At 41.9% G+C, this 19035-nt stretch overlaps 1 protein-coding gene across 1 annotated transcript in view; it reads right to left on the bottom strand.

The window, feature by feature from the left end:
- Positions 1-6373: 6373 nt before the first annotated feature.
- rasa2 (RAS p21 protein activator 2) overlaps positions 6374-19035 on the bottom strand; it is a 32157-nt gene continuing 19495 nt past the window's right edge. Inside the window, exons 10-24 of the mRNA XM_030766955.1 lie at positions 17722-17875; positions 17388-17536; positions 16971-17085; positions 16475-16549; positions 16215-16338; positions 15527-15633; positions 15254-15340; positions 14894-14971; positions 14664-14737; positions 14247-14353; positions 10040-10122; positions 8703-8911; positions 7973-8076; positions 7541-7715; positions 6374-6810 (exon numbers count right to left, since the gene is read on the bottom strand). Of these exons, the coding sequence (XP_030622815.1) occupies positions 6780-6810; positions 7541-7715; positions 7973-8076; positions 8703-8911; positions 10040-10122; positions 14247-14353; positions 14664-14737; positions 14894-14971; positions 15254-15340; positions 15527-15633; positions 16215-16338; positions 16475-16549; positions 16971-17085; positions 17388-17536; positions 17722-17875 (1672 nt within the window). The 3' untranslated portion in view covers positions 6374-6779. The remainder of the gene's footprint in view (positions 6811-7540; positions 7716-7972; positions 8077-8702; positions 8912-10039; positions 10123-14246; positions 14354-14663; positions 14738-14893; positions 14972-15253; positions 15341-15526; positions 15634-16214; positions 16339-16474; positions 16550-16970; positions 17086-17387; positions 17537-17721; positions 17876-19035) is intronic.

Genomic DNA, 19035 nt, shown 5'->3' with positions numbered 1-19035 from the left:
TTGGAGTTTATTCAGCAATAAATTCTAAGGTATTTATGTATCCCTTATTCCAATCAATATTTTTGGGATTTAAATCAGTTTCACTTCTTCTGTTGTGTTGAAATTCTGAGTGGTTTTAAAACCAAGTAGATGAAACTGCTATTGTTCCTAACATTCACTTCACAGAATCATAATGCAAAGATTATTTGGTCTCAGTTTCTGCTATGCTGTTCTCAATTACTCATATTTTCTTTCATGGTACATCAACTTTAATGTTCTGTTTATTTTACATAAAATGTATGCCACGAAAGAAAGAGGGGAAAAAAAATCATTTCACAACTCTTTGGAATCTATGTCTGAGTGTCGGAAGTGAGCTAGACACAAGTGCGGTGAACTGAAGATTTTTAATGACAAGTAAACAAACAGAAAGAGGCTCAACTCAAACAGGGTTAACAGGGGACCGAAGAAAGAGTGCAAAAACAGGTTAACAGGCAGCCAAGCAAACTTAGGACCAATGAACACGGACCGCGAGACGGCTCAGTAAACACATGGAAGGTGTCGACTTCGCACTGACTGATCCGGCAGAGGGGTTTAAATAGTGAGAGGAATCATCGGGAACTAAAGTGATGGCAGGTGTGCAGAAGGAGGGTGATCAGACCGGTGATTAATAAACCGGCGACGCTGAGCGCGGAATGGCTGAAACCAGCGAGGGAGTAGGCAAGGTTGTTACAACACCACTGACAATTAACACTAAGCTCAGCACTAAGTGTCGGAGCAACACTGTTTCCCCAAAAACAAACATTAAATTGCCATGTATATTGGATAGCAGTGATTCAGTTTAGGGACTCATGACTTGAAACTACACAGCTGTTGCTTTGAGCCCCAGGTGGGATACTTAACGAACTTCCTCTGGCTGTCTCCATCCTGTGATTGAGCAAGCAGCTTAACCCATTGTTTCTCAGTTGCTGTGATGTGAAAAAAAACAAAAAAAACAAAATACAAAAACAAAAACAAAGCAGATGTCCTCAGTGGCCTTATTGTGGTTAAATAATGGATTTAAATATATGCTTATTTAATTCTCCACAGTTAAACGATTGCACACAGGTATAACTGGACTTTTTGTCTGTGCTAGGAGCACTTGTGGCCTGCTGCCAAAACTGCGCCAACGTTTATATCCATCTGCAGCCTTGCAAAGACTTGGTTGCCATAACTCTTTCTTTCTGCCTATCTTTGTGTCTTGTGGAGAGAAAAAGAGTTTAAAGATGCCTGTGGAGAAAGGTTTACCATCAAAAGGCCAACATCTTTGCATCAAAACCCAACTAAAGTCAGATGACAGATACAGTATGAAAAAACACCAGTCAACAACATAGTCTCTGCCAGGGTTTGCATGTGTTTTGACTTACTATTCTCTATTTCTTCCATCTCTGGACAGATGGAAGTATTGTCATGTACTTTTAGTCTTTGATTCTAGGAAGGAGCAGCACATATGGCTGGCCTCTCAGAACCTCCTCAGACTGGACCCAGCTGCCTCAGTACCTGAGAGGCCAGTTTGGGTCCAGACACACAAAACCTGCATTACTAACATACTGATGGGTATCTCCCACTGACCTCCATGTTACTGTCATGGCCGCCCCCCCCCCCGTCTCTATCAGTAATCATACTAGCACATGTTCTAAAGGAGCAATAAAACAAACAACCAAAAAAAAACCTTTTTATAAAGCGTTCGCTGATGCACAAAGAGACAAACGCGCACACACACGGGTCAATTTACCCATCTCCCTCACAAAATACATAACAACTCTCAAGGTTACACCTCTTCTCTGCAAACACATGTCCATGGGAGGAGGAAAGAGAAAAACAAAAGGGGGAAAAGAAGAGTGAATCCTGAAAAGGGAGACTTGAGTATGAGAACAGAGGAGAATGGAGAGTATATATGAGAACCAGATTCTGTTTGGCTGAAGAGAAACAAAATCCAAAACACACCACAGACCTTCAGAAGTTCATTCAACGTGCCAAAAATGCGATTGTTTCATGGGGACATTGAATAGAGCATTACAAAACAGCTGTAATGGGCTGAGTATGATAAGGTTCTATTTGAGAGTTTCAAAACCAATTTCCCAGCAAAATCAACAGCATAGAATCCCTCTTTATCTCGGTGAGTTTTGGCTCTTCACATGCTCCACTTGAAAATATGAGAGGTAGACCTCCAACACCAGAGTTATTAGGAGACATGGTGGAGTATTGTCATGGTAACACTAACCATCACAGTGTTTTATTACTGAGAAAAATGGTTAATGTTATGACATTTCTCTAATATATGAAAATAAGTTTTATGAAGGTCTCTTTGTTATCACATTATCTACCCATAATCATATGCCTTATTACTCTTACATCAGAAAGAGTTGTATAAATTAGTACGAAATTGCTGCCATGATTCCATTTTAAAGGTCCTCATGTTGTGAGCTGGATGTGGAGTGGACCATAATTCAATGATTAAGGCATGTAATTATATGTGGCAAAATTAAAACCAAGTGGCACTGATATGAAAGACTTTTACAGTTCATGGAAGAAAAATGTTTGGAAACATACCTAGGAGGGAAATGCTTGCATGTAGAAACTGTAGTTTATGGAAACATTAAATTTTAAAGCTGTGGAAAAAACCTTCTTCACCTCAGCATGACTAAACAGAACTATAGCACACATGTATAGCTGTCCTCAGATAACTTATACACTCAGCATGTAAACTGGTAGAAAGCAACTTCCCCATTCAAAACATCCTAACATTCACATACATAACACATATGCACGATTGTTTGTAACTGTGGCTACAAATAACCACTTGCATTTATGTAACAAATTCTATGATTATTTCCAGTAATCTTTATGACTGATTGCCTGTTTTTTGCTGCTACTTGTAGCGTGCGGCAAACTTTTACATGGTCATCTGGAAGATCTAAGGATGGGGGATCTTTCCCATACGGAAAGACTGAAAGGAGGTTCCAGTTTATCCACGTCCTCTCCCTGTTCTCAATGGCAGTGACAAAGTGAGAGAGGAATTTATATAAAAGAATCACTCTCTCCCAGCTATATGTTATCCTTATTTAACTGGTCTAAAACTGGTCCAAAAGTTACGTGTGTGTCTGTGTGTGTCTTGGTGGCACACCGCCCCACTCATGTATTGGTGTTTTGAGTTGATTTAAGAGTTGGTGTGTCCTACACCATGTGAAATACGCAGTGCTGGTCTGCAACCTGACATTAGTGGAAGGGGTCTCAAGCTTAAACACCCTTCCTGCGGTTACGCCTACTTCAGAGAATTCTAGAAGTTTCTGTAACCTCTTACTTGATGTGTGTGCTATGACATGTCAATGATTTTGTTCATAAGCTTGACTAAACACTCTTCACTACATATTTTATAAACCCTGCCATTTTGCACTCTCTGACCATTATATACTCCACATAATGACATGTTGAGGATTAATCTCATGAGTAGAACAATTATGGTGGAAATTCTCCATATAGCTGTGACTGATTTACCACAAAATCCAGAAAATGGCTTGTATTTCTGGACCTTTTAACATGGGGTTTGCCGTCTTGCTCCACGAGAATTCAGGTTTCACACGACCACGCTTCTTCTAATTATGTTATAATTTCCCAAATTCCTCAAAGGATGCCATTTACTCTGTCTGATGAGACAACACCTGCAATGCATCCAGAACAAATGAGGCAAAAAAAGTTTATTTCTACTCTGTTTCAGAGGGAGACAATCAGAGACAATATGTGTAATTGGCATATGATCTGTTCAGGTTTGACTGATAACAGGACATTAACTGTTAGCAAATTAAAACCTGGAAAATGTCTTTACTGAAGAAATGTGGGGAGATTATTGATGCCATGAAGGAAACAAAGAAAAACCTTTTATTGTAAATTATTTCCAAAACAGGAACAAATAAAGACATGGAGAAATATGTTGTGAGCTTCTTGCTAAGAAAATAATAATATAAAAAGTTTAAATAACAAAAACAAACAAACAAACAAACAAAAATCTCCAGTAAAGTTAGTGACAGAAACAGAGTGAATGGGTTTTGTTGCTTGTTGTGTACAGAGGGAAACAAATCCTGCAGTGCACATATGCAAAGAACTGTTCACAGGTGAAATCCAGCTGGCATTGTTGTTTTGATAGAAAAAAACAAGAACATTCTGGAATGTATATTCTATTCAAGGCTTTCTTTGCTTTTAGGGTCTTTCAAATGAGCCAATTACTCGGTTTATGCAAATTAATTAAGGTTTACAACTGAGCTTTTGCATGCGTGAATTGAACACAAACATTTCCAGTTACTCAGTTTACATCAAAACATCTATGGATTGACCCAAACTGGCCAGTAAAACGAGCATGTATCAGAGCCCTGCTCGGTAACGCTTTTAACAGAAGTCACATGCATCCAGGGGGAGCAAACGGACATTCTGGATTGTTCTACAGACTTTTCTAAAGCAAGTGCTGAATAATCGGTAAAAGACAAATCACATATGACAAAGACAACTCTTGCATAATGGCTCACAAAGGGCCACTACATGACGGGACACATGGATTTCATTGAGTTATCCTTAATATTGACAATATGTTAGAATGAACCTTCACGTCGCAACAAAAGTGTGAGGCAGGGTGATGACTGTGTCTAGGTCAAATTGGTCTCTGATTATCAAAACTTGGGGGCAAGCAGAGTGGTGTTTCAGGTCCTCATGTTCACCAGTCCAACTCTGCCAAACTGGGTGAACTCGGCTAGTAAAGTGACAGGTGGGAGTAACTCTAAAGGTTTTATTAACACTGCTATCAAACAAGCAGGGTCTTATTATCGTACCTCTATTCAGACTCCAAACACAATTAACCGCACAATTCTGAAGACGCCCAAGCAGGGTTGGCGGCTTCTTAGTACCACTGTAGATTACAGTCTTATGTACCGATGAGCCAAAACAGTTAAGCAAGTCATCAAATGACAGGGTATTACAAAACGTACGGTTTAAAAAGTTAAATATACAGAAGGGGCAAGGTAGAAACATACAGTGGATCAATTACAAATATATATTTTTAGACAGCAAGTACTACTACAAGAAATTAAATGCAAATCATACACGAATAACCTTATTAGAGTGGAAAAGCGAGTTCAACTTCTGCTTGCTATAAAGAAGAAGTTGTCTCCTTGCTTTCACATCTGACTTGAGAAGTGTGGTAAAAATACTATGGGACTTAACAGGACAATGCAGACATAGCCTCCCAAGAAAAGAAATTAAGATGACGCAATCCAGTGTGTGAATTGAATTTAGGTCACAGGGTATCTTGTGTGACTACGTGGGACTAAGACCGCAAGGCTAGCTTAATGAGACTTTTGTGGCAATAGATTTGATTATAGATTTGATGGACAGACCTGGTGGACCACTCAGAGACAGGGACAGGGAGGTTCTATGATTGTCTTGACCAATGACATGACTGGGGGGTTAAAAAAAAGACTTTTGTGTGAGAAGTCCTGATAGGACAATTCCACACAACAGCGTCATCACAGATCATGTAAACAACTGTGAGATACACAAGTTGTTCACATGTGTCCTCTAATCAAAGACAGAATGATAATGTGAGGGAGAGACCAAAACCACTGACTTTTTTTGAGGTCACTGTGCAATTTCATGAAGGATTGATTGAAATAATCTTCATAAAAAAACCCTCAGAATGTCAAAATGCACACATTTCCAAAATATAGGTTACCATTATCTTTTTTCAAAAATTTCAGTATTTAAAATACTACATTTATACCCTTTTTTTCAAGTTGTCAAACCATACAAAACTGTCTTCTTTGGCGTAAGAAAAATAGCTAATAAAATCTACAGAATACAAATGTAATTGTACAGGCAAAAACAAAAAACAAAAACAAAAACAAGACACAAGATCTGATCATTAAACTGATCAAAATGAGCATTATTGACACCACGTATCGAATGATTCCATTTGGAATATTCCAAATATCTAAAGTGCTTCTGTGTTAATCCCTAATCCAAGGATGTGTCTGAGATCTGTAATTGCATCCAAAGAGAAAAATAAGGCAAAACGGCCTCGTCCACTCCGTCAAAATTATGCTCTAGACAAAAGCAAAATGGAAAAAAAAGGGGGGGGGTGAGTGAAAAGGAGGGAGAGACCGTTAGAAGAAAGAAAGGATATTTCCCTTTTACTTTAGACAATTAGTCTCATTGTTGAGATCAATAAATTGCAAGGCCTGGAAAAGACTCTAAAGGAAGGACTCTTAATGAATGACTGTGGATGAAAAAAAAAAAACCATTTGAAAAACGCTCGTATCAAAAAGTGTTAGCAGCCATATTTTGCTCAGACTAGCACAAGGCGTCTGGTTTTCACAGTTCCGTCCAGTCTGACAAGTGACGGGGGTTTTTGTTTTCTTTCAGTGTGAGTTGATGAATGAGTATCTCAGAGCCTCTTTCGCAAAGACCGATGTGGAATAGAGTGGGAGAGAGGCACTGGGAAAAAGGAGGGGAACATTTTTCGGGCCACCCAGGCGTGATCTGGCCAAGAGTCCTTCAACCAGCCAATTCTGCTCTCCCGAAACCACAACCTGCTACCCCCTTGGTGGGCTTGGTCTGGAACCCCCCTTGGGGGTGCAGCCCTCACCAGAACGTTCTTGGAGTGTTGTCGGAGAGTTCGCCTTGCACTTCAGGGGCTCCCAGTGTTCCCCTCTGTGGCAGGGAACACGTTGTCCTCTGTTGGTGTGGCAGTCTTGGCACCGTTTCTCAGACCAAGCCCGTTAGGAAGTTTTCCCCACTATCGGGTTCTCTCTGGGAAAAACGAGAGGTACAGCGTGAGTTTGTGATTACGTATGATGTGAGAAAAGCAGTGTTTTGAGAAGGAAGTAGAGTGAGGAGGTTTGTTTAAAATGAAGTCACAAGGTCAAGAGGAGACTTGGAGCCCGAGTATAGCGCACACTCTCCCTTTCACTCGCCCAGAATTTATGATCTTTCAAAAAATTTCTTTTAAACAACTTATCTTAATGTCGTCATCACATCTAATTTATCTGCATTAGCCTGTATTTTGTTTCGAATAATTTAGTGCTGTTACAGTTGACAAATTGTCTTTCTGAGCAATATGATGGTCTGATCATCAGGCAATGTCACTGCTCCTTTCACAGTATTCATATACTGCCTCCTCAACGTGTGTGTGTGTGTGTTGTATGTGTGTTACGGTGAATATTCTTCAGTGGGGCCTTATCAGTCAGTGAGTGTGTGAGTGATTCCTGTTTTTGTCAATTAATTTGTGTGTGCTGTACTTTTAGAATTCTTACCAAGTGTCTGGTGCATCTGCGTGAGTGAGTGAGTGAGTGAGTGAGTGAGTGTGTCTCTGTGTGTGTGTGCATGTTAGGTTGTGATAAAGGTACATACGTAGTGCCTGGTTCGTCAGTGAGTGTGTGCGTAATAGATTCAGATAAAAGTACTTACATAGTGCCTGGTTTGCCAGTGAGTGTGTGTGTGTGTGTGTGTGTGTGTATTAGATTCAGATAAAGGTACTTACATAGTGCCTGGTTCATCAGTGAGGGCTCCCTTGGAATCATGATGTGCCTGTAAGTCCTCCACCAGGACGCGGATCTCCTTAATGGTGCGGAATGTCTCCTTTGGATCTTGGATGACAAAACGAGTGTATTCCTCCTGCTGCTGCCCCAGGTAAACCGACATGCCGGCACAGGCATCTGGACGGACACACACACACACATTGCAATGAAACTGTCGCGTGCTCACTTGAATCCAATATCACCGCAGATTTTTTCATAATCTCTTTTTCATTTATTTTGAATGGAATATGTCACATACGCAAGACGAAAATAAAAGGAGGGGGGGGGGGGCGGCGGGACACATATGCAGTTCACATATATAAACCACGGCCACATGAACTCTGGGGAACTCCCCACAGTAAAGAGAGCTACCAAGGGAGCACTGGGGAACTTGCCTTCCATCTTCTGGAGCTTGTCTAGGTTGGAGGAGAAGAGAGAGAAGATCCTCTCGGTCTCACGGTCACAGTCAATGTCCAGTTGGATGTTTGCTAGGATGGTGCTGTAGGATGGAGAGAAAAGAGATCAGGCCACAGACAGGGCTGTTTGTGTGTTCATGTGGACATTTAAGACTTATGACTTTATACATACACACACACACACACACACACACACACACACACACACACACACATATATATATATATATATATATGTATATATATATAGAGAGAGAGAGAGAGAGAGAGAGAGAGATACATACATATATGTGTGTGTGTGTGGAGTTGTGTGTACTTTGTTTTGCAACACATAATTTTACAGGTCTACTGCATGTCTTACAAATGTAAGAAATGTGGACCATTTTTACGTGCACATTTAAGTGTGCTGTGTAGTATTCTGCATGTATCTTATACAACACAGATAAGCACAGGCTTTTTTTCCAACCCCATACAGACCCATGAGATATGACTCACCAGAGGTCTTGACCTGTGCCTCTCATGATTTGATTCAGTTCTATTAGACTACAGCTTAGACTCCCAAAGAGACACGCCCTTGATGAGGAGTGCTCTGAGGGTCTGGACTGATCAGAGATCAGTGTTTGTCTAATGTATGTCTAATGTATGTATGGTGTAAGTGGTCATGTACTGGTCACTGCTGTGCTGGGTGCAGTGTGGTAGGGGGTCTCACGTGGTGCATGGCTTGCAGCCAGGCTGGTTCTCATTGGTGGCTTGGCAGCAGAGCCACGCCCCTGACACGTAGGCGGAGGGGTGAAAAGTGCCGAGTCGCTCTGTGTTACACCGGCTAACCTGACTCAGCACCTCAATCCATTCACTGGCCTCAACACAGTTACCGGCCTGGACATACAGGGTCTTGTCAGAGTGGATCACCTGGAACATCTGATAGAGACACAGAGAGAGAGACAAAGAAAGAGAGAAAGAGAGAGAGAGAGAGAAATTAATTTCCAAAACCAGAGTGAAGGGAGAGCACAAAACAAACCGTGCATGCAGCTCGCACATACATTTACAAGCATACAATCAAATCATGACTAAAGCTATAAATGGAGCCACTAAACGCTTGTGGTCTTAGCATTAGACTTCAGTTTAAAGAAAGGTAAAGTCTACTGTAAGATGGAAAACTCAGCCTGGTCAACTTCTATTAATCCAAAAATTAATCAATTCACTCCAAAGAAATATTCATCCCAGGGAAGAGAGTAAAGAGATTACAAAAAACTTTAAGTGCCCTCACACTGTCTATACTGATGCACACCAATGTCACTGAAAACAAACACACACACGCACACGCACACACACACACACACAGAGTCAAACGCTTACTGACTAACTCATCTGTGAAGATGCGGTCCTTCAGCAAGCGACAGTGATGACCAACCAGAGTGTGTGCATCAGCTAATATAGAACAAAGCTTAACCTGCTTTTCTTACCTCATCTATCCATCCTTCTGTAAAAATAAAAGAGTTTTTTCCTTCATAAAGTGGAGATGGCTTTCCAGCAGACAGAGAACACACACATCTCACAGCTCTGGCCTGCCCGAGGACAGCGTGCCAAGACAGTGAGAGATACAATCCTTCACTCACTGTCATTTTTTATCTTTCCCTCTTTTTTTAATTCTTACATTCATCCATCCATCTACCAACCCCCCCCCCCCCTTTTCATATAGTTCAGACAGGGTAAAATATGAACCTCAGGATGTGATTAATGACACAGAATAGACCTACAAATCCCACACAGATTAAAAAAAAATGGAACACACACACAGAGAGCCACAACACACAACGTACACACCCATACATTCTAACAAACACCGAACCATGCAATGACAGATAAAAACAGACGTGTTTCTGGCCACGTTATGCAGTGAAAGATAACATTTACGTATTTGTGTGTCTACAAATCAGTTTCATGGCCTGAGCTATTTGAAAGGATTTTAACACTCCTTAATTTCCAAAACCAGAGTGAAGGGAGAGCACAAAACAAACCGTGCATGCAGCTCGCACATACACTTACATTTTTTCGGTTGAAGGCACTTTCGTCCACTTTTTCCACTCCGAGGATGTTCTTCACGGGAATTACATAGAGAGCCTCCTTCCCTGCAAAACACAGACGTAGCCAAATATCTGAATCAACTGGAATGCTGTTTCCATCCTGCAGCACATGACCCAAAGAGCAGAGCAGAGAGTTTGGTGTGGACCGCTGCCTGTGTATGCGCTGTTTCTGTACACATTCTAATCTGGCCCCGAGGGGGCAACACTCCGACCCATGCAGCCGTAATGGGCTTTATCCCACATAACTAGCGTGGATTCGGTGGGTTACAGAACCGTCAGTGGGCTCTAATTTCTATGGGTCTTTGTATGTCTCCAGCCAACAACAATAAGGATTCTATTTTGAAAGCGCATATTTGGCATTTGATGAATTCCTATTTTTATCTGGTCCCTAATGATTATCTTGGTGTTTGACAGGGGCCGAGCCAAAACACACAGCAGCTGCACAACCCAAACTGTCTGCCCTCAACTTACTGTAACTGTGTTGTTTCTCTGTCTATCCATCTGTCTGTCTGCACCAATAAATATTCACACACCAAAACTCTCCTCTCCTCTTTTCTCTTTTTTCATACTTCACTGTCGAAGAATTCGGGGCGTGTCTATGGTTCACGTTTTCATGGCATTATGTAGATAAAATGTACATAAATATCGTATAGAATAGTTTTAAAAATAAATTTGACAAGTGAAGATCTAACGGTCCCCACTTCAGAATTAATTATTTGTTTGTTTGTTTGTTTTTAAAGGATACTCATTTCATTATTCAAGCAGGAAGTATCAAAATGTCTCTCTTGATTATATTCAGGTTATTAAATCATTACCCAAAGTAAAATACAGGTCGTGGTGACTGAATATCATTGTGGCAAACTACATTGTATGCAAACGCCAATGTTTTTGAGTCACAATATCAGGGCTGTTGCCAGGAGCTCTGAACGTGGCAGAGTGTTTTGTGATGTTTTCATCACTCATACACACATTACAACACATACAGCTGGCACTAGAAAATCATTTGAATCCACTGTATTTCCAAAGAATTGGAAAGGAATGGATCTTAGCCCATCAGTTTTCCCTTAAAAATTCCCATTAACCTGACCTCTGACACTCCTATTCCAGACCACCCTCAACCTCTGACTTCCCTGAAAACTGCTCCCAGCATATTCCCTGAGCCACAGGAATGTTGTGTCGGATCTGTACAGTCATATCCAAGTGCTTTGTATTCAGATTTAACTGTTCTGGATGCCATTACGTGACTTCACAACCCTAGACATCCAATCAGAGCTAAGCTAGGCTGAAGAAAACAGAAAACAAAGCTAAAGCCAAGATACCCGACTCGTTCCCTTTAACCGGAAATTTCTACATTAAAAGTGGATAAGCTTCATCTACTGGGCCCATAAAAACCACAAGCATACAATCAAATCATGACTAAAGCTATAAATGGAGCCACTAAACGCGTGTGGTCTTAGCATTAGACTTCAGTTTAAAGAAAGGTAAAGTCTATTGTAAGATGGAAAACTCAGCCTGGTCAACTTCTATTAATCCAAAAATTAATCGATTCACTCCAAAGAAATATTCATCCCAGGGAAGAGAGTAAAGAGATTACAAAAAACTTTAAGTGCCCTCACACTGTCTATACTGATGCACACCAATGTCACTGAAAACAAACACACACACGCACACGCACACACACACACAGAGTCAAACGCTTACTGACTAACTCATCTGTGAAGATGCGGTCCTTCAGCAAGCAGTGATGACCAACCAGAGTGTGTGCATCAGCTAATATAGAACAAAGCTTAACCTGCTTTTCTTACCTCATCTATCCATCCTTCTGTAAAAATAAAAGAGTTTTTTCCTTCATAAAGTGGAGATGGCTTTCCAGCAGACAGAGAACACACACATCTCACAGCTCTGGCCTGCCCGAGGACAGCGTGCCAAGACAGTGAGAGATACAATCCTTCACTCACTGTCATTTTTTATCTTTCCCTCTTTTTTTAATTCTTACATTCATCCATCCATCTACCAACCCCCCCCCCCCCCCTTTTCATATAGTTCAGACAGGGTAAAATATGAACCTCAGGATGTGATTAATGACACAGAATAGACCTACAAATCCCACACAGATTAAAAAAAAATGGAACACACACACAGAGAGCCACAACACACAACGTACACACCCATACATTCTAACAAACACCGAACCATGCAATGACAGATAAAAACAGACGTGTTTCTGGCCACGTTATGCAGTGAAAGATAACATTTACGTATTTGTGTGTCTACAAATCAGTTTCATGGCCTGAGCTATTTGAAAGGATTTTAACACTCCTTAGACATCCTCTTGGCTACTCCTGTCGAGATTTATGTTCTGATGGTTTTCTCTGTCCAAGTTCAGGGTTCAGCCCAGCTGCAGGTATGCCTACTTTCGAAGACAACATTTTTCTAAGCGGGAAAAAAAAATCTATGTATGAGGATGGTGAAAGTGGTCCTGTCAGCTGTAGAGGAACATGTCCAGAAGGTTCCACAGCAAGTGCTGACAGCCAGCGAGGTCAATGTGGCCGTGTAAAAAAGCTCAAATGAGGAGCCAGGAAAGCTGACAAAAGAGTCCAGTATGAGTCTGTTTGGTCTGAATTAATGGCTTAAAAATGGCTTGGACAGTTTTAAACAAATGCAGTCCCATTACGTCAGAGAAGAAAACACCAGGTCTGCATCCCTAACTGAACTCTAAACCTGAATCTGAACCCAAACCCAAACTCTAATATTATGGCACATACCTTTTAAACAGGTTTACAGAGGGAGAGGGAGAGAGAGAGAGAGAGAGAGAGAGAGAGAGAGAGAGAGAGAGAGAGAGAGAGAGAGAGAGAATGCCTTGAAGTTTTCTGCTTTCCAGCAGACCAAGGTCCAAAGTACCTTCACAACATGTAAGCGCTAAAAGAGTTGGGCTCTCAAACAGAACCAGTACTGGGAAGCATGAAGGAAACGAGAAGACACCCCCTTGTTAAAGCTTGTTACAGCCCAGTTAAACCCTGCATGACTGCTGATCAGTTAGTGGGCAGAGGATCAGGTCACCCACTCACACCTAAATCACACTGGCACACTGTCTCAACATCAATAATGGAGCTGCAAAAATATGAGAGTGGAAAGCAAATACATAAATAAATAAATAAAAATAATAAAGACCCAAACTGCAAATGTTTAAAAAAAAAAAAAAAAAAAAAGAAAGGAAGAAAAGCCTAAATCACTGCTCTGTTTTCTATAGCCACAATAGCCACAGCCCTGGTCTCCAACAGTTTTAAGAGTGCTGATTTTGGTTTTGAAGGCCAATTTTTTGGGTGACTGATTAAAAAATTAGCCCCAGCTTTATTTAAAAAACAAACAAACATGTAAACAAAAACAGTCTCTCAATTGCGTCAATTAAGAAAAAAAAAGCCCTTTGTTGCCTGAGAAACAACACTGAGGATCTATTAGTCGCAAAACTCAAAACAAATGAAAGCCAGTCATGCAGTCAGCCATCTTTAAAAAACAAGAACGAAAACAAACAAAAAGAACTGAACTAAAATGGAGGTCCAGTGAGAAGCAGTGGCGTTCAGCTTCCTCGTGTCCATAATTTGATCGCGGTCTTGTGACAAAGGCTCACGAGAGAGAGAGAGAGAGAGAGAGAGAGAGAGAGAGAGAGAGAGAGAGAGAGAGAGAGCGAGAGAGAGCAGACAGTCAAGCTCTTCAAAAACCCACAAAGGCATGTATTGTCTGCTTACTGTTAGATAATGTTTTACTGTTTATTCCTTTGAGCCATGCTGTACAAAGCTGGGACCACATTTTGACACACCGGCATCCCACATGCTGACCGCCCTAAAACGGATCCAGACCGCAACGCAGCACTGGACACAGCAGAACTCCGCTACTGACTCACTGACACGCGGCTGCTTCTTGCAGTCGTTAAGGGTTGGTAGAACATTTGAGCCCTGTTCCAATCTGCTAATTTGTCACTGGGACTGGCTCAAAGACTTCGCTATATGTCATTTGGAAACTCGTTTAAGTAGCGATACAAAAATGGAAATATTTCAGTCATGTTTCCACTGACTGAAGTTTATTGAAATGAGTGGCACATGCATGGACACAGTTGGGATTTTACAGAAAAAGGGGGTTTAGTGGTTTAAATCTCTTTGTGAATTTCTCACCTTTGTGCTTGTGGTAAGTGAGCTCTCTGTTGGTCACACGCAGCCACCGCTTCTTAAAATTCTTTTTTCCAATGCGTTTCCTCCCCTGAGCCCGCTTATGCACTTCCCTACAAACACACACACACACACACACACACACACAGACAGACACACAATGCACACACAAAAAGGTCAGAGGGGTCACACTACATCTTCATGCCCTTTGAAGATCATCTTCCCCTGAAACTGTGCATACACAGCAGACATCAAAGACAAGCTTTGTGCTCTCACTGTTCACCTCAGTGGGTTTTTAGCTGTATTAGCTCTTCACTGATTCAATTACCTTCTGTCGTCACTCGCTAGCTTCCCTGTATTCTGAAAAAAACAAAACAAAACAAAAAAACCATAAATCTTGTTTCCGACCTTAAACTCACTCACCCCTCCTTCAGAATGACAGAACCCTCCACTCCACTCCACTCCTTACTCGCATTGGAGGAGATGTCGTCTAAGAACTGTGGAGAAGAAAAGAAGAGAGAGGGGCGGAAGGATGAATAAAAAGAGGAAGAGTGAAACTCAAGACCTGAATATATATGTCAAATAAACTGATTTTTAACAAACTTAAAGAGCTCAAGTCTAATACAATGAAAAGCACAAAGAAAGACAGTTACCTTTTTCACTTGTTCTATGCATTTATCTTCCTGGAATAATTTGAAGAAGTCGTACATGTAGGACTCTTTAAAACTAGACTGTGGAGGGGAAAGGATAGCAAGTAAAATGAAACACAGGAGAAACAGAAAATGATTACTGCGTCATTGTACCAAACACAAAACACACCAGTATAACTTTATGGACGTTTCAATGGGTGTTCACTATTTTAGTGTTGTTTAGTGTTGCTCTGGCATTCGAGGGACAACACAGACAAACAGCTGACAGGAGTTTTCATATGTAATGATCAAAGTGTAAGTCAGTTCACACAACATCACTCTTAGTGTCAGTGTACAGTGGGACACTGCGGGTTCTTTCATTACCAGTTTGTTTTTGGACAAGCTTCCCCAGCTGCCCAGTGTCTGGATGGTTTTAGAGATGAGAGTGAGAGTACGAGAGACCTCTGGCTCCTGACAGAGATACAGAGAGACACACAAATACAGACACAAAGAAAGAGAGAGAGAGAGAACCTATTAAAGCTGTTTAATGAACAGAATTTAACCAATAAAATGTATTGTTCTCATCCTAGAAGCACACATTTGAGTGTAATTGGAGTTATGTTCTAAGTGCCTCTTAGTGTTTTGAAACACACTCACAGGGTGGTGCGGTCGGAGCTGAAAAGTGTGTGGGGAGAGAACCGCCACGGCAAAGAATCTCAGGAACACAAAACTGCTCACGGCCGAGTACTGCACATGAGGATCCGCTACGAGCACGGGACACACACAAAGACATGCACAGTCAGACAGGTACCGATTCACTTGTTTGACAGGATTACACGAGTAAGAAACAATACAGCACATTCATTTGAGCTGAGAATTGCGCTAGTTCTCACGCCGTGTTCCTCTCAGTTCCTCTGTGAGATCTGAGACCTGCAGCTATCAGCTCTCAAAGCCACCAGCACTACTACAGCACTGAAAGCAGTCTTTAGCTCCCCCTAGAGTTCAACTCACACAGTGCACCCATAAAGACCAGCTGAATTTTAATGTTACTTCTGACATATTTCTCAATATGACATAAAGAAAGTAAAACAGTGAAATGAGCTTTAGAGTGACGCAGAAAATTTGAACAAACAGGAATATCATCACATCAGTCAACAGGACATCATACACGTCACCCAAGAGCTCTGGAAAATGTCCCGGAATTTTACAAAGATGGAAAAGAGGTGTGTGTGTGTGTGTATGTGTGTGTGTGTGCGCACGCGCATTTCAATATACATATACATAGTGTCATTTATATAGATAGATCTGTATCTATCTATCCATGTGTGATTGTGTGTTTACACACCAGGGAAGCGCTTGGAAGCCAATTGTCTGAGAGACCTGAAAACATCACACATGAGAGGTGGGCAGCTGGCACTGGACTGGGTTATAGAGGAGAAAACCTTCTGCACATAGCCCTGCAGGTTCTCCTGAAATATTAACACACACACACACACACAAGCAGAGAAGAAGATCACATATAAGGTCATGTACTTTAAGAGCCAAGTTAGTTGTCCACACACTAACACACACTGGCAAGTGTAAAAGGTTGTAAGACACTCCTACCTTATTGACCTCCACGTTGTCGCCCTCTTTCAGTTTGATAGGGTCAATTTCACAGGTTTTATTGGATTCACAGATCTGTGGGTGAGGGACATTAACTCATTAGGCTCTAAGGGCTTCAAAGGGCAAACAGCTCTTCACAAAGAGTTCAAAATATAATTTAACACAAACCTAACATTAAACTGTGAAAACTACAGGACCTCCTATAGCTCTTGTTAAAGAAAGATGGTGGGTGTGTGATAGTATATGGTGTGTGTGTGAGACAGTGTATGGTGTGTGTGTGAGACAGGTGTTTGTGTGACAGTGTAAGGTGTGTGCATGACAGTATAAGGTGTGTGTGTGTGTTTATGTGTGACAGCATGTGGTGTGTGTATGACAGTGTAAGGTGTGTGTATGACAGTATAAGGTGTGTGTGTATAGGTGACAGCATATGGTGTGTATGTGTAACAGGTGTACGTGTGACAGTATATGGTGTGTGTGTGTGTGTGACAAGCGTCACCTCATCGAGTACAGGCTTCAGGGTGACAGTCAGGTAGTTCCGACCCACAATTTTCATCATATCATCTATGCAGCGCGTTGCCAAGGAGTTTCCCCGAAATATGGTGTTTGCCTCCCTGTAAAGAGCCAGAGGAAGAGATTAAAATATCTTCATGTTTGCATCTGTGCATATGCAGATACAAGAATAAGTTTTTAGTAGAGATAAAGATGCACGTGTGTGTGTGTGTGTGTGTGTGTGTGTGTGTGTGTGTGTGCATGTGCATGTGTCTGTGTCTGTGTGCGTGTGTGTGGAAGGGAGAGAGTTACACAGACAGAGAGACAGAGGGAAAGATAAAGAAGGACAAACGTACAGAGCGACTGACCGAAAGAGAGAGAGAGAGAGAGAGAGAGAGAGAGAGAGAGAGCGAGAGAAACTCACTGTGTCTGTTCCAGCTCCAGTGCTGCGATGGCTGTGAGGAAGGGTAGCAGGCGGTTGTGATGTAGCAGAAGTCTGACCACAGGTAACACAGCTTCATAACGTTCTCTACACAGGTCACCCAGGACATGGGCCGCTGACGCAGATATTGGCTACACACACACACACACACACACAGAGGGAGACAGAGAGAGGGAGAGCATAGTGGAGAGGGGGAGACAACAAGAAAACCAAGTTTGAAAAAAGCATTAAAGACTGCCCCGAATTTACAGTAACATTGAGTGTTGTCTAATTGTGAGAGTGCCAGTCTCCCTCCAGTAGGGCGGCGCCACTCTACCTTCACATCAGGAGATTTGAGCAGCAGGTTGCGCAGTGGAGCGTAGCACGCAGAGGGCAGCACGTTGTCCTCTGTATAGGTGACATTGAGTCGCAGGGAACCTAGTTCTTCCGGCTTGGTTTTAGTGCCATTCCCCTTCGGCTGTAACAAGTACCTGAACATGCACAAACACAAAGCGGAGGAAGATGTGAACATACTCACTCCTTCATATACACGCACACATATAGACCAGCGTAAACCAAAACAAAATCCTCCTTTTTATTCCTCTGTATCTTTCAGGAAATTTCAACTCATCAGTGTGTTCGCCTTAGGAAATACATTCATGCTTCATGATAACTGGAGTAAGAATCGAATCCTGAACTTTGCAAACACTCGTTTTTCCAACATCTGGAAAATGAGCTGTGCCTCTGAGAACATGTGGTCATTTGGCTGATAGAAAATGGGGTGAAAATGCTAGTGAAGTTGACAAGGATGATAGAAATGGAGTGATTCACTGGAATGTCAGCTCAGGTTTACAACTTTGGTGGACTTCACGAGAGTCACTTTCATCACCAAATGAGTTAAAAATCTGAGACATGGAGAGAGTTAAATGAATGAATACAGGAGAGGAAGTGTGTTCGGAAAGTTTGTGATTATGCACAACAGATCCGCATCCATATATGTGTGTGTGTGTATGTGTGTGTGTGTGTGTGTGTATGTGAGTGTAGAGACAGTTTTGCATTAATGGAATACAAACAGTGGCCATTTATTAGACTTCCTCTCCATCTACTCGTGTGTGTTGCAAAGGAGACTATAGACATGACTGTGTGTGTGTTTTGTGCTGGCTCCATGCAAACGTTCACCCACGCAGTAGACTCGCTGCCCTCATTCAAAACATGCAGATCAGTATCAACACATGCCCTTATCTCCTTTTGTGTTCCACACAGACACACACACACACACACACACACACACACACACACACACACACACACGCACGCAATGTTTACACAACACCGACTGCAGAATGCTGTGTTCAAAGAGCTCTTGGGACACAGGAGAGGCGGGCAGTGGAAGCAGTAGCTCCAGAAACACACACATGGACACACACACACACACACACACACACACGCAGACACACACACGCACAGACACAGAGACACACAGACACAGACACACACAGAGAAAGACTATGATAACAGGAGAAGGATCTCTCTGATGTTGCTTCAAATCCAGGTTCATTGATCAGTCACAGTCAGCCTGAGTAAGCAGAAGAGCTTTGGTGTGTCTGGGTGGACTGGCTGACGTCAGAGAGGCCATGTCTCTCTCCTGATT

The sequence above is a fragment of the Chanos chanos genome, chromosome 2, assembly GCF_902362185.1.
Source record: "Chanos chanos chromosome 2, fChaCha1.1, whole genome shotgun sequence".
NCBI classification, from domain to species: Eukaryota; Metazoa; Chordata; class Actinopteri; order Gonorynchiformes; family Chanidae; genus Chanos; species Chanos chanos.
The sequence above is the reverse complement of the archived record's forward strand: the minus strand, read 5'-3'. Positions and strand labels throughout refer to the sequence as shown.